Consider the following 16,303-nt stretch of genomic DNA (forward strand, 5'->3'; position numbering starts at 1 on the left):
TGGATAAGTTCCCTGGTTTCTCCATGACTTGTTTTTTCCATCTTTAAAATGGAGGTAATCATACTCCCTTTTCCTATTCTACTGTGGCTGCAAACTCTTTGGAGGAGGAGGTCCCCATTACGATGTGTTTCTTTCACACCAAGAAACCCAGAGGAGACCTGATCTTGCTTGACACTCTGAGACTGCAAATAGACTTCTCGTTTGACAAAGGCCTGATTGTCCCAGGGTTCAACCCAGATCAGAACAGGCATGGCATAGCCGTTTACACACGTCACCCTTCCAAGCTGCATTGCTGCTCCTCTGCCGATAGGGTTGGAGCAGGCATTCAAAAAGCCCAAGGAGGAATTCATCTAAGTTATGCAGTTTTCTGTGAGCAGCGTAGTTTAAATCGGTCGTGAACAGAACACACGTTCACCCTTTGCTGGGGAAGGCAAATCTTAGACCAGGTTTCACCATTTTTAAACCAGTCTGTGTGTGCCAAACTTCTGTTCCGTTATGGGTATAGACCGGTTTCCAATCACTTATACTGGTAAAAGTGTCATGTCTGTACCTGGCCTAGGTGGGCAGTGAGAACACACAGCCTGACTGGGAATGACCCACAATAACTTTACAGCTACTTTAACTACACAGGACACAGCTGTGTCCTGGGGGAAAAAACATAAGCAGGTTTTTTTCACAAACTACAGAGGCACTTGTGGTGGGACTGTGGACTTGTACATCTGTAGGATCCCTGGACAAAAGGCTTACTCCTTGAACGCATGTGATGTCTATTTACAGCATGGATGTCACAGAAGTACTCTAGTCTTGCTAGCAGGAGTTGAAGGCCCACAACCCCTTGCTGCATTAGGCCCTGTGTTTCTTCAGCAAAAGCACTGGGATGTTTCTCACTTCATTTAAAACTTCTTTCCCAATTGTTTTCCTCATGTCCCTCCCACAGACTGCTTCTTTATCTTATGTTGGTGCATGGGACAGGGCCAGAACTAAGTTTCTTGGAGGCATCAGGCCCTACTTTTCTGATTTCACGATAGTGAAGCTGTTATTTTTTTCTTGTATCTTGTCTGATTCAACTGGGCCAGCCACCTCATAAAACAATGCTTTATGTTTTATGCTTTGTTTTATGCTTTTTGCTTTAGCCCCAAAATAGCTAACTGCATCTCAAGCAGTACTGGTTAATTTGGATCGTAAGCCAAGATGACAAATGGTAATGTAATATCTTATGACCTGCTTATCTGAACTGGGGAAATGTAATTCCTTCCAGCTAGACATTTCCTGCTATCTCATTCTGGCAGTACCAGGCATAGGTCTTCTGGTCAGCGATCAACTAGAGGGTGCTTATTTGATCTCTTCTGTTACTCATGGACATGCCTTTACAATGCAGACCTTTTGGCAAATATATTTCTTACATTTAGTTCCTAGAGGCGGGTTCAGCATACAAATCTGAAATAGGATTTTGAAGTCATTCAGAGCTTGCATTTTGCTTTCTATTCATCATGAAGAGAGTGGCCATTAGGTTTGCATCCTTAACCAGGGGTTTTCCTGGTCTGTGAGTTCCATTCAGTTGTTTCCATTTTTGGAAATATTGGACCATACGCCTCCCTACGGTATCATGTTTATGCTATAAAAAACCTAGACTATTTAGATATAGTTTCTCAATGAGCTATCCACAGGGATACAATCCAAGATGTTTAGATCTTAAGCATGAAGTTCTGTGAATTGAGTTGACAGCTAGGTCCAGCTGTAAGCCATAAGACAGCTCTACTACAGACTTTACTACAGTCTGTAGAAGACTCATAAACCCTTCTATGTAGTTCAGCTACTAGAAAAGGGTAAAGAACCATGCTGAACTGTAAAAAGAGAGCACTCTTCACAACACCATCATTTCTTTCCCCCTCTCACTCAGCGGCACACTTCATTTTCTGTCTTTGAACTCGGCAGGTTCCATATGTTTCAAGATTTTTCCACAGGGTAGAAGAATTAAATATTAAATTTTCCAAAGAACTCAGCATTGCGTGGCCACAGAGGGAGTTGCTGAATGCTGAGCTTCTTGGAAAACTTTTCTGCACACAACTTCACTGTTCCTTTGTGGTCCGTAACCAACAGAGAGCTGTGTTGGCCTTTCTGAACTGCTTTGCGTTATCTTCCTTATAAACCATTCCTTTTTAGAATTACCCAGGTGGCAGCCAAAGAAAAAAAAAACCACAATGATTTTGCTTTGATCATCTCCCTGCACTCCTGGGAGACTGCAGCAATGGCAAGACAGTTATTACAAATGATCATTTTGACCTCCTGGAGCGATTTCATTTAGTTTGACTTGCACTAAAGATATTTCCACTCATTCTTTAGGCCTGTTGGAATCTGAGTTGGGAAAAGAGGGCATTTTTCTAGGCTACAATGTATAGAAATAGCAAGGAAACGTGATTAGGTGAGACCTCTGCTTGCTCTGCTGTGGCAAAAACCTCCATTCTCATATTACCCTCATTATTTTTAAACCATATCACCCTCATTATTTTTAAACCATATCAATATATTCCACTCCTTGGTCCACCTGTGCTTGAGAAGATGGTGTATGCTCAAATGCATCAGTAGATTTCCTTTAGATAAAATGGAACTTTTGAAGCTCTTCCTTATGCAAATCCGTCCTGGCAGGCACTTTCCATGTGCTAATCTTTTGTCATGAAATCACTTACCTTACTTTTGAGTGTTCATGAGCTAGTTGGCTTCACTCTTTCCTTAAATCCCCTACCAGAAAATATCCTAGCACATAACAATGTCTACCCGACATATTCTGTGCTCATCAGTGTAGAGGGAGGGGGGAAAAAAAACTAACAAAAAAACCCCACCATAATGTAATGGACCTAGTGGTTATTTCTGCTCAAGTCATTCGAGCATCTGGAAATAACATTGGCCAGTGGTGCAAATTCAAGCATCTTTATCAACTAATAAAGGGGAGCTGGGGGGAGAGGAGGGAAGGGGATGTCACAGATAGTAAGAGCACAAAATGCACCGTGTTGTGCCTTTTATACCCAGGGGTGCCATTGAGGAGTGCAGCTCTATCCCAGATGATGCTTCTCTTATGCCAGAATCACACTTAGATTTCAGCGAGACATGCAGAATGTCAAAGCCAAGATATGTTGCTATTCACAGTGTTTATTTCCATCCCCCTTGGATGGTGATAGGATCTCATAGAGTTGGGGTGATGATCTGAATGTTGGGGGTTTTTTTCCTCTCTCTCTTTTAACCTTCTTTAAATCTAATTTCCAAGTCCTGGCGTGTGGCATGTGTCTGAATGGTCTAATTGCTTTTCCTTCTCCAAGGGAGAAATTTTGCTGCCACCTAATCTTTGCAGTCTGTCTTCTTGAAAATCACAACACATTCTTTTTTGCTTATTCACAGCACCATGGGCCCATCAATCATCTGATAGCCCTGCCACTCCTCCTGAATTTACACAGATTGGAAGTTACACTTGAATCATTAGCTATGCAGCCAATAATTTATCTTCTCACATCAATAGCCTTTTGAAAGCACCTCTTTGGAAAAGCAAAATATTAACAGATTGTGTTTTCTTTACATTAACTGGGCGCATCAACACAAGACACTGCATCCCGCAGCACAACCCGTGATGTGACACTTCTGCTCAGTAGTAATGAGCTACTGTGCAGTCAGCATCACCAGGTAGCCATCCAGAGATGGCTGCATGGCTCCAGTTACTGTGGCTGGAGTAGTAGCTCCAGAAGTCACAGTAGCTCCAGTTACTGTGCAGTTATTTAGTACTTTGGTGTGCAAGTACTGAATGACCTCACAATAACAAATGCACAGTCAGTGTCTCATGTAGACACAGCCACTGGGGCTCAATACTTTTGAGCGGTATTCCAGATTAGCTGAAAAATGGTCACCGAGGCTGCATGGTGAAATGGACATTTTTATGGGGGGGTGGAAAGTGTTTTCATTTTTTTTTAAGTTGAATTTCATTCTGGGTTTTTCCAAAGCAAATGTAAACTGTGCATTTCTAACCCATAGTGTAGACAGGTAAGAATTATGCCCATAATGCTTTTTTTTATTGTGGGAACTGTTTTTCATAATTTTGCTGTACATTCAATAAATACAGTCTGCAGAAAGTACAGGAAGAGGGAGAAAAAAAAATCCCTGCAATAAAGTTGGGATTATTTTCCCAATCAGAAACAAAAGTCTTAACTAACTTCATTGGAATCTAGGTATTACCTTAAATACAGCATGGAAAAATGCAGCCTACATTCTTAGTCTCTCTCCCCCGCCATGTGCTGTCAGGGCAATAAATTGTAAAAATAGGCCACAGTAACATGTGCAGTTTTAAAAATGTACATTTAGAGTATTTTATGAGAGTTGGTGTTACTAAAGTTTACTGTCCAAGTCATGACCTGTTTTCTCAAAACATTTTGGATTACTTGCTTTCATGCTCAACAAAATGAAAACATAGGTCTCTGCAGGAGTATGTAATACACTTTGATAATTTATCAGGAAACAACAGATCCTGTAGTCAGTTTGTCATCAAATTCCAGGGCATATCTCATTAAGTATCAAGTAATTAGCATTGCTTCAGGTTTGTCTTGTTAGCTACTGAACATCTTAATTTCTCACACAATTCAATGGGGCTTGAGAATATTCAGCACCTTTCCCACAAAGTGAAGTATACAAACTAGTATTAATGAGTGTAGCTAGTCATGGGTTTGCCATACCAACACAGAACAAAAAGACTAACCCTGTCCACAGGACTGTACAATCTAAATATGAAACAAGGCACAGCACAGGTAGATGCAGACCGATGGGGAAACATTAAGTCTGGCTAATAGGAAATAGACTTAGCACATTAAATGCTTAGTTACAGTCAAGATTTTTTGAATACATCACAAGAAGATGGAGTCTCTGATGAATAAAGGCCATCATATTAGGGCCTTCTTCTGCAAACTCGTGCCACAAGCTTTGTTGGCTCCAATAATTAAAACATCAGAATCCTTAATGTCTATAAAGAAAATCTTTAGAAGAGATCTCCATTAGATAACAAGTCCATAACTTTTTTATGTACTGTTTTACAAAGCAACACAAAACTTCTCGTATTTGTTGAGGAAGAAGCAAGCAAACAACAAATACTGATTATTGCCATGGCTTGCATCCCTTAAGGAGTCCCTACTCCTGGGTGGTCCATAATGACTTGAGCTGTTGGGGAGATATACTTGAAGGATGGGAGTTTCAGGATGGAATGTCACCTTTGTTGCTTTGGCCAAAACATGACAAATTTATAAAGAATTATAGGGAGCTACCTCATAGAGTAGAGCTCAGATATCATCAGTTTCCCAAGATGGGCCCTTGTCACATCAGACAAGAAATATCTGATCTGAATCATTCCAGACACAGAGGCCACAGTTCAGGCAGCGGAGAACTCTTCTTCCAGACCACCCTCAAGAACTTTTTAAAAATGCCTGTAGAGATATATTAAGTGTTCCAGTATCATCCTTTGGCTGAGAAATATAATAAGTTTTAGGTCACACTCATATTCCTTTAGGGGAGATTCTCCAAGAGGCCTGAGGGATTTAGGTGCCCAAATCCAATTACAATCCTTTGGGAACTGTTTGCATTACAATCTGAAAATGCTCCTTCAAAATGGCAGCCTTTACTTTGTTATAGATCAGACAATAATTTGCTTTGTATTCAAGGGAAGGTGTGGTTAAGGCCTGACAAACACCCACCTGGTCACTTGGAAAAAAAAACAACCTAGAGATATTTGATATCTGAAAGTCATTTGATATCTCTAGGGGAAAAGTGTTGCACGCCATAAATCTCAGTTTCATTCATTGCTTGTAAATCATGTCGAGATTCTTAGAAAGAAGCTGCAGTAGTTGACCCTGATTCAGGGAACCATGCCTTTAAGTGTGGTGTATACGTCCTATTGACTTAGCTGGATCTTAAGCATGCACTTAATTTCAACCTGTTTTAAGTACTGTCCTTAAAAAGGATACTTTTCCAAATCAGTTCTCTCTTTAGAGAGGGACTTGAGTCCTAAATGGGGTCTTATCATTGCTAAGCAGTTAGGGTGATTGGATGGGAGCTTTTTTGTTCCTGATAAATCTATTATTGTTACCTATTTGGTGACCTTCACTGATTCAGTGACTGAGCCCAAATGCTTCAAACAGGTAGGGACAGTACTAGAGAATGGTTCTGGCCTAAATGGTTTACTAGAAAAGTAAAACCTTCTACTGTTGCTCATTCAGTTTTGGTTTATTTTCCAATAAAAAGGGGTAACGTTCACTTTTTGGGAGTTACGTCTATGAAGAAAAAGAATCCTGGATACAAGGGAATTGTTGTCTTTCTGTTATAAAAACGGCTGGGACTGGAATGGAAACATGGCTCTCTGCACTTTACAGGCTGCAAAGGGCCAGGAAATGTTAATCATCCATCAGCTTTATCTGTTGCCATTAAAGCCTTAGGTTTTAGAGTTTTTATTGCTCTTTGGGCAATTACCAACACAAAGAAAGATTAGCAGGCAAGGCCGGACCACAGATCTGTCCATTTAACACAGTTCAGATGGCATTTATTAGGTGTGTTTGTTTACCCTGCCTAATTGGCTCTCTGCAGGTCTCCCCTGGAGAGAAAGACTGATTTTGAATGGGAGAAGATCAGCACTTTTCAAACTTGTTAACTACTTCCTAGTTCAAGTCATTTGAAATTAGGGGAACAAATGTTGAGATGAATTCAAAAGGAATGAAAGTTAAAAAGGGTTATTGCATCCTGGCCATGTACTGTGGCTAAAAATATCTATCTTTCTATCGATATAGATATAGATATAGATATATCTGATGAAAGATCAGGCATTGGAAAATGATATTAATGAAAGCCTTCACCTGTTGCTAAAAAGATCTGTTCACATCTGACTCAATGTATATATTTTACTTTTACTTGGAGGACTCAGGTGCTCAAAGGATATTTGTTTTCCTTCTTTCTCTTATTTTTCATGCTTTTCCGGATTATTATCCCTATTTTTTTCTTCAGACCACCTGTCTGATGTCCTATCCTGATAAGCATGCTGTAGTACAACAGACCAATGTATATTGGCTACACTTGGATTGATATTATCTTTCTCTCAGTATGTTTGATGAACTGGATTCACAGGCAGTGTTGATTGGTGCCATTCCTATGCTCTGTGCTTTTACAAGAAGGTATTGCTGGTTAGCCTGAAAAGTACACCAACGTCCTTAATGTTGACAGTTCTCAGATGCACATTTACACCACTACAGTAGACAAGTTCATTGAGCAACTGAATTTAAGAAACATGTCTTGGAATATAAGCCTCAACACTGAATCCTCCAAAAAGTATAATTAAATGAAACAGTTGGTTTTGATCATTCATTTGGTTTTAGCTTAAACCAGTTGGCTCGCAGGCGAGGGGAGAAGGGACTTGTACGTTTTCTGCTTGAATGTAATCAAAATGTTGAAGTTTTTGTTGTTATTGTTGTTTGGTTTTTTAAGAATTAAAATGATGTTAATTTTTTTGTTTGCCTTTTAGACCTGTTCTTTTTCCTTTTGAATAATAGATTATTCTTAATAAGTATCTCAACAATTACTGCTTACGGTACTTGTTTCCAAGTGCCTAAATCCTCACTGTAGGGACACACTCACAGCTCCTGGGGACACCAATAGAATTTATATGCATCTCTCTGAAGTTAGAAATGTTCATTATGAGACTCATAGATGCTAGGGTTGGAAGGGACCTCAAAGGATCATCAGGTCCAACCCCACTGCCAGTGGCAGAAAAAAGGGCTGGGGTCATGTGAGCCCAGCCAGGTGCTTGTCCAGTCTCCTCTTGAAGACCCCCAAGGTTGGGTAAGCACCACCTTCTTTGGAAGCCTGTTCCAGATTCTGGCAACCCTAGCCATGAAGAAGTCCATTCTGATGTCCAACCTAAATCTGTTCTCTGTCAGCTTGTGGCCGTTGTTTCTGGTTATTGCAAGGGATGCTCTGGTAAACAGAGCATCTCCTATTCCCTGCTGCTCCCCACCCCCCAGGTGAATTTGTATACTGCCACAAGTTCCCCCCCTCAGCCTTCTCTTGCAAAGGCTGAAAATGAAGGTCCAGGTTTCTCAGCCTTTCCTCACCAGGTCTTCCCTGCAGAGTGCTATGAAGCAAGTTTATTAAGACTTTGGACAACATTAATATTAAAATACATGTTCTGTGGCTTGAGTCTACTCAGATCCAATTTTGATGAGCACCACTGTTCACTTTTGCTTGGAGGTCGACATACTTTGGGATCATGGATTTTTGTTGGGAAGTATAGCGGGAATTCATTCTATGTAACTTTCTTGTTGCAGGGAGCAAGCACATCAGGAAGAGAACAGATACCCAGATTTGTTTGAACTGGCTATCTGAATTCTACACCAGACTGTGAAAGCAAAACAGTGTTAGAGTACCAAGTGAGTCCCAAAGGAACTGAGCGTTACGATGGGGCTCCCAACTCAGGTTTTGGCCTGTGCAATCATAGTTTTGTTACACCAGCATGTCAGCGGTGGACTCATCAAGAGAATTATTCGGCAAAAGAGGGAGGCTGGTTTAAATGTGACCTTGCCAGATGATAATCAGCCTGTAGTTTTTAACCATATCTACAACATTAAGTTGCCTGTGGGATCCCTCTGCTCTGTGGACTTGGATTCAGCTAGTGGAGATGCAGACCTGAAGGCTGAGATTGAGCCAAGCAAGGACTATAAGGAGCACACAGTGAATGAGGACAACCAGATCGTCTTCACGCATCGCATCAATATTCCTCGGCGGGCATGTGGCTGTGCATCTGCTCCTGATATTAAGGAACTGCTGAGCAGACTGGAGGAGCTGGAGGGGCTGGTATCTTCCTTACGAGAGCAGTGTACCATTGGTGCAGGCTGCTGCCCCAGTGCCCAAACAGCAGAAGGTAGGAGGGATAAGTAGAGAGCAGCTTCATAATAAAGTCTGGTGTTGGCTGCAGATCTTATTTGGAACAAAAGCTAGAGCTGATTTTTTTAAAAATGCAAAATTCAATGGGTTCGTCCATCAGATTTGAAGTTCTATCAAAGACAGGGATTTTTTTTTACTAGAAGATTTGGAGCAACTGCAGACCTCAAGCAGGCAACTGTAGGGATGCCGTTCTAAGCTAATTCTCTCCTGATCTCCATATAATTCTAAAGTCTCTCTTGAGTTATATGGTGGGGGGTACAGGGGAGAGCCAGAAATTAGCATTTTTAGTGATTGTCAGCACTCTTTGTAAGGGTCTAATTTTGAGCTGGGTTGAACACCCTACTATTATTGACTACAGTGGGACTTGCAAGTACTCAGCACATTCTCCAGATCACCTCAGAGCATCTCCAGTGACTATAAAAAGGATGAGAGAGACAGAGGGCTGGAAATCAGGAGCAATGGGTCTGTTGTGGCTATGTCACAAACTCATTCTGTGACCCTGGGCAAATAACTTCAATCACAATATCCTGGTCTTTTCATCTGCAGACTAGGAAAAACATATCCAATTCAAATGGAGGTGAGATGTTTTATAATGCTAAGAAGCAGGTTTCAGATCCTTAGATGAAACTGCTAGATTCTCACCTTGTTTGAGAAGAAATAATTCTATTGATTTAAATGGAGCTAGGCTGTTTTATACCTGATAAGATTCTGGCCCCAGATGTTACTTATTATGTAATATAGAGGTCTGTTCATCGGAACTGCCTAAAATCCATCAATGTATAGTTCTTTAATTAATTTTTGGACAGCACTTTGAAGTTGTAATTAATCTTCACAACCTCCCCACTTCCCCAAAGCAGGCCAGCATTATTCTTCCAGCTTTACAAAGAAGTAACTGAGGCATTGAGTGTGTATGTGATTCATGCAAGCCAACACAGCCAATCAATGTCAGAGTTGAGACCGCAGCTCAGCCATTCCTGGCTTCCGGTCCTATGCCTAGTCCATTGGAACAGGCTGTCAGTTTAACACTGACAATGAAATGTCTCAAATTTCTTACTTCCAACTGTTCTTTAGTAAAGAGATACAGCAGTCTATACACCATAAGCTAGAGGCAATGGGAGCAAACAGATACAAGGAAACAGAGAAGTTCCAGGCACCCAGGGAAGCTGAGAGAAAATAACAATAGCAATGTATCTTACTGTACATCTAAAAACTCTTGTGCCTGTAGTGTAGTGCTTTATATAGCAACTTATATCTTATATCTTGATGGTTGCTCAAGCAGAGATAGGATAAGTGTGTGGTACGTGGTAATTAATCTCTTTGATGGGCCAGTCAGGAAAATTGCATTAGATGCTGTAACAGCATAGATGCAACCATTTAAATGGTCATATAGGCTAATCTACAAAGTGTGATAATTGGCAACAGGATTTCCCTGTTGTTAGTGTGAATTAAAGAGGTCCTAGGGAATTAAAGTTTACAAGATACACAAGTATGTAATAGTGTTCACTTGAAATGCCTTTATAAGGCCAGATCTCGCTCAGAAACCATTGGGCATCAACATTATCAAAATCAAATCCCTATCAGATGAGCCAAGTTGGGGGCACAAACACTGGGGCTCTCAGGAGAGGCAAAATTAAGAAAGTTTACTCTATTTCTTATCATTTCCTGCCATTATATCTTTTTGCTCCTACCCCCACATCCCCAGTGGCTATGCACCTCTACTCTTGTTGGGTTTGGCTGGGATCTCCTGTAAAAGCAATGGAATGAAGTGTCAGAAGGTGTTTTCAGAGTATTTCTGGGACAACCCAAAAAAGAAGTGTTGAAATCTTAAAACTGCTGGATGTATATCCCAGCCAAACCTCTTGAAGTTTACCCAATGCTTAAGTATTATGTGGCACGTGTGTAAGCTGGCTATGAACTGACATGTGTAGTGGTACCAGCTCATTTTTTGTTCTCATTATTTTTATTTTTCAAGAGGAAAGTTAATTCTAGTCACTGGAGTCAGCAGATGCTGATCTCCGTTATTTGACCAGAGTATAAATTTTTGGGGGGGCCAAAGTGCTCTCATCAGTGCTTGTGTAATCTGTGACATGCTGTAGCTCATTGTTTGTAACAAGGTTTCTGATGCACTAATGCAGGTCGAGTGGATACCACACCCTTCTGCAGTGGACGAGGGAACTACAGCACTGAGATCTGTGGCTGCATTTGTGATCCTGGCTGGAAAGGACCCAACTGTTCAGAACCAGAGTGTCTGAACAATTGCTACAACAGAGGCCGCTGTGTTAATGGCAAATGCATCTGTGATGAGGGCTTCACAGGCAAGGACTGCAGTGAACTCACTTGCCCTGGTGATTGTAATGACCAAGGCAAGTGCATTGATGGTGTGTGTGTATGCTTTGAGGGTTACACCGGAGAAGACTGTGTTGAAGAGCTTTGCCTACCACCATGCAGTGAGCATGGGAAGTGTGTGAATGGGCGGTGCATGTGTGTTGAAGGCTTCACTGGGGAGGACTGCAGTCAGCCCCTGTGCCTGAACAACTGCAACAACAGAGGGCGCTGTGTTGAAAATGAGTGTGTCTGTGATGAGGGCTACACAGGTGAAGACTGTAGTGAACTGATCTGCCCCAAAGACTGCTTTGACCGTGGCCGCTGCATCAATGGGACTTGCTACTGTGAAGAGGGCTACACTGGGGAGGACTGCGGGGAGCTGACCTGTCCCAACAATTGCAACGGCAATGGCCGCTGTGAGAATGGTCTGTGCCTCTGCGATGAAGGCTTTGTGGGCGATGACTGTAGTGAGCGGAGGTGCCCCAAGGACTGTAACAAGCGTGGCCGCTGTATCGATGGGCAGTGTGTGTGCAATGAGGGCTTTGAGGGCATCGACTGCGGTCAAGTGAAGTGCCCCAAAGATTGCAACAACCGTGGGCAGTGTGTCAATGGACAATGTGTATGCTATGAGGGCTTTATGGGTGAAGACTGTGGTGTACTAAGGTGCCCCAAGGACTGCTCCAACCATGGACGCTGCATCAATGGACAATGCGAGTGTGATGAGGGTTTCATGGGTGAAGACTGCAGTGAGCTGAAGTGTCCCAATGACTGTCACAACCGTGGACGCTGTGTCAAGGGGCAGTGTGTGTGCGATGAGGGGTTCATAGGCGAAGACTGTGGTGAGCTGAGGTGCCCCAATGACTGTTACAACCGGGGACGCTGTGTCAAAGGCATCTGTGTGTGTGATGAGGGATTTGTAGGCAATGACTGCAGTGAGCTGAGGTGCCCCAATGACTGTAGCAAACATGGACGGTGTGTCAATGGGCAGTGCGTGTGTGATGAAGGATACACAGGAGAAGACTGTTCTGAACTGAGGTGTCCCAATGACTGCCACAACCGAGGACGCTGTGTGGATGGGGAGTGCGTGTGTGAGAAGGGGTTCACTGGAGTGGACTGTGGTGAACTTGCTTGCTTGGACAATTGCAACAACCAAGGCCGCTGTGAGAACGGGCAGTGTGTGTGTGACGAAGGTTTCACAGGGATTGACTGCAGCCAACTACGGTGCACCAATGACTGCAACAATCAGGGACGCTGCATTGAGGGGCAGTGTGTGTGTGATGAGGGCTTCACTGGAGAGGACTGCAGCCAACGATCCTGCCTCAACAACTGCAACAACCTGGGCCGCTGTGTTGATGGACGTTGCGTCTGTGATGATGGATACATTGGCGAAGACTGCTCTGATGGTAGGTTCTAATGTTAATTATAGCCAACTACCCTTAAATAACCCTGTTGTTTATTTGGCAGTTTCTTTAAAGAAGCTGGATCCTGATTCTGACCTTGTTTAAGTGGGATATCTCAGCAACTTCATCGATTAGTAGGGTTACAGCCGTGAAAGCAAAGCTTTGGTCTCCCTTATGGCTCGTGTCTGTAAAACCTACGCTTGTATGTGTCTTTGATGGCTAACCTACCAAGAGTAGAGTAATTCTGGTGTTATAGATATGTATTAGCTGGTCCAGTTTCTCCCCTGGTATAAGCTGGCAATGTTCCCATGAACATCATTGGAGCAGTAGCAGTTTATAACTGCTGAGAGTTTGGCCCCTTGACCACTCATTCTCCTCTCACATGACTTTTTCTCTTATGTTTGTTACAGCTGTACTGGGGAAAGCCTATAATTGTATCTGCAAGAATTAGACTCAGCCCTGGGGGACATAAAGTGAGCCTGAAACCTAGTGGTAGGGCTACAGCAGGATTGGCCAAGGAGGTTGCTTTTAAAAGAACTATGGAGAGAAATTTGACCTACAAAAAAGGAAAGTGTATGTACCTCTAGGAATTATGAAACATGCAACAAAGATTGCAGGGCTTGATACTCTGAATTTCATGTGTTTCTGAGCATGAGGTCCATGATTAAGGATGCCTTTATAACAGTTCTTATTCATAATGGACTGGGAAAGTAAAGTTGTACACCCACACTATATTTACTGTTGCAGCAGTACAAAGCAGAGCACAGGCAATGCTCTGCTTCTTTTGGCACTAAGATATGACAGACTCTGGGATTTCATCTGGCAGTAGCTGTCCTTTGAAAGTAAAGCAACCTGAACAAGTACCTTAGCTATGAAATCAGAGGCCAAACTGGAAACAAGCAAGGTGCTAAGCTCTCTGCTAAGCTCCTCTGTGAAATCAGTTTTACCTGCTAAAGTCAGAAAATGATGCAGAACTCACAGTAATGGGCACAGATGTCCAAAATATTGTAGCAATTGTTTTCTGAGTTCCTGGCACTTGGACTCTCGCATACTGGTCTTCAGGTGCCCAGAGCCATTTTTTCCAAATCAAAGTAAAATTTGGCTATTTGTGTAAATAATTTTTAATTTAGGTCAAGGGTCGGCAACATGTGGCTCCCAGGCCAGATTCAGCCCACAGAGCCATTTGATCCAGCCTGCTGATGCGGGGCGTTGGCAGCAGTTGCTTCCCCTTGCTGCTGCAGGGAAAAATGGTGGCAAAGGCTGAGTCCTAGCATCCGCCTTCCCACCTCTGACCCAAATTTGGTCAATCTGGCCTACAGCCTTAAAAGTTTGCCGAAAGCTGATCTAGATTATTGGGCTCATCAGAGAGCCAGCATAAAGGCAGGAATTCTGGAGTGGTAACTTAGATATAGAGGTTTCATTTAGTTCCTGACTATCATTTACACTTTATCACAATAAATTATGAGACACACAGGAAGCTGAATTCTGGTTCAAAAGTCTAGTTGAGTGGATTTTGGGGTGGGTAAAACACTAACTGATGGTATGTACAAGTGATGACAGACTCATAGCTAGCTCATGAATGATAGGACACACCTCCATCTTCTTTGCCATTTTGCAAGCAACCTGGACTCCAGGTGTGTAAGAATAAATGAGCACAGGGCCTCTGTTTACTCCCATCCCAGGGAGAACCAGGGAATGGGCAGATTCTTGGCTCCATCACTTCCATTTTTCTGGAGTTAGTAATTTATTTTTAGTAAAGGTTACAGCCCCTAAGTAAAACAACTTCTAGTCTTTCCTGTGGGAGGTGTTATACCTTTTGCTGTCCCACTCATGGTATTTCCCATTCCTTATCACCCTCATCTGAAAGAGACATAAGCCACATTTTATGCTCCTACACAGTGGAGACATGTAGTACAACGTGTTGAACAGTAGGCTGTATATGGTGTGACGGTAGGAATAGCCTGTGATTTCCAAGCCTGTCTGTTATCTATATTAGACTAAATGTGTCTTTCTTCAACACACTAAATTGTTTGAATGGCTTTGTCTATTTATTAAATGATGTTCTGTACAAATGTATGTCTGGGAATGGGAATTAGTGTAATAGGGCAAGTCAGTATATTCATTACACTGACCTTTTATGTCTTAAAAGCATATTTTATTCCTTTTTGGCAGTATCCCCTCCAAGTGACCTGACTGTAACAAATGTGACAGATAAGACTGTCAATCTGGAATGGAAGAATGAAAATCTAGTCAATCAATACCTCATCACCTATGTTCCTACCAGTATCGGTGGCTTAGATATGCAGTTCACAGTGCCTGGAAACCAGACATCTGCCACAATCCATGAACTGGAGCCAGGGGTGGAGTACTTTATCCGTGTCTTTGCCATCTTAAAGAACAAGAAGAGTATTCCAGTCAGCGCTAGGGTAGCAACCTGTAAGTTTAATAAAACAAGGCACTATTCTCTATGTTTCTCCATTTCTCTGCTTCCTAATGTGCTTGTTTCTATTCTTATTTTTCTTCACTAATATATTCCTGTATGTTCTGGACCAAACCAGAGCCTCTTCAGTTTTCTTTTCCAACTTCTTCTGAGGCTGAATGATAGAATTAAAGTATTGGAAGTTTCCAGCTCTGCATGGTGCCTTCCAAGAAATATCATTAGATTCCTGTATTCCTGCATGACAAATGAAACGTTAAGGCTATTGTACCGTATGTGTAAAATCATTGTCATTCTTCCAAGTAAAATATGAAAGCGTTTTCATCAGCACTATTGTAGCTAATATTAAGATGATCCTTGTGTTATATCTTCAATGCCTCCTACTACAATTCACTTGTAAATGAATGTCTGCCTGTCTGTCTATCAGATGCGTTTGTGGGTGTGTAGTTTTCTGGTTTGTGGCAATACCATCACTCATGCAGTTGCCACCTTATTTTTCTGTCACAGATCTGCCTGCTCCAGAAGGCCTGAAATTTAAATCTGTTAGGGAGACATCTGTGCAGGTGGAATGGGATCCTCTGAACATCTCTTTTGATGGATGGGAGCTTATCTTCCGAAATATGGTGAGGAAACAGCTAATACTGTGAAGTCTCCATTACAAGTGAAGGGTCTTGGGCTCTTTGTTCGCTTCATTCCAACTAGTTGTCTTCTGCATTACAGAAAAAGGAAGATAATGGAGACATAACCAGAAGTTTGACGAGGCCTGAGACATCATATATGCAGCCAGGCCTGGCACCGGGACAACAGTATAATGTATCTCTGCATATTGTGAAAAACAATACCAGAGGACCTGGACTCTCCAAGGTGATAACCACAAGTAAGTGCCTTTCTGCTGTTTGGGGCAGATTTTGGAGATGTTAAGCAAAAAAAAAAAGCAAGGCAAGACTAGCAGCAATAGAACCATTTGAAAACATAAAGAAAACTGTATAAGCTTATGTAAGAGTCACAAGGAAAAATGGATCCCTTCCCTGACTAACTGTTTGGTAGAGGAAAGAATTTTTTTTTTTCTAGATGGCCAGGTGTGAGCATACCCTTTATTCCTTTCAGAATATAGGAATGTGAAGGAACATCCCCATTCCCCGGACATACCACGCTGAAGTTACTTGGCACAGGATTCCTCTTGCAAGTC

At 42.2% G+C, this 16,303-nt stretch overlaps 1 protein-coding gene across 7 annotated transcripts in view; it reads left to right on the forward strand.

The window, feature by feature from the left end:
* Window positions 1–16,303, forward strand: part of TNC (tenascin C) — an 89,067-nt gene that overhangs the window by 25,990 nt on the left and 46,774 nt on the right. For all 7 annotated transcript variants that reach the window (XM_090022760.1, XM_090022762.1, XM_090022765.1 and 4 more), the window contains exons 2-6: window positions 8,337–8,929; window positions 11,088–12,680; window positions 14,850–15,113; window positions 15,622–15,737; window positions 15,835–15,991. In XM_090022760.1, the coding sequence (XP_089878886.1) occupies window positions 8,467–8,929; window positions 11,088–12,680; window positions 14,850–15,113; window positions 15,622–15,737; window positions 15,835–15,991 (2,593 nt within the window). In that variant the 5' untranslated portion in view covers window positions 8,337–8,466. The remainder of the gene's footprint in view (window positions 1–8,336; window positions 8,930–11,087; window positions 12,681–14,849; window positions 15,114–15,621; window positions 15,738–15,834; window positions 15,992–16,303) is intronic.

Source organism: Crocodylus siamensis, chromosome 11, assembly GCF_052110815.1.
Source record: "Crocodylus siamensis isolate JL-2025a chromosome 11, ASM5211081v1, whole genome shotgun sequence".
In the NCBI taxonomy this organism is placed as follows: Eukaryota; Metazoa; Chordata; order Crocodylia; family Crocodylidae; genus Crocodylus; species Crocodylus siamensis.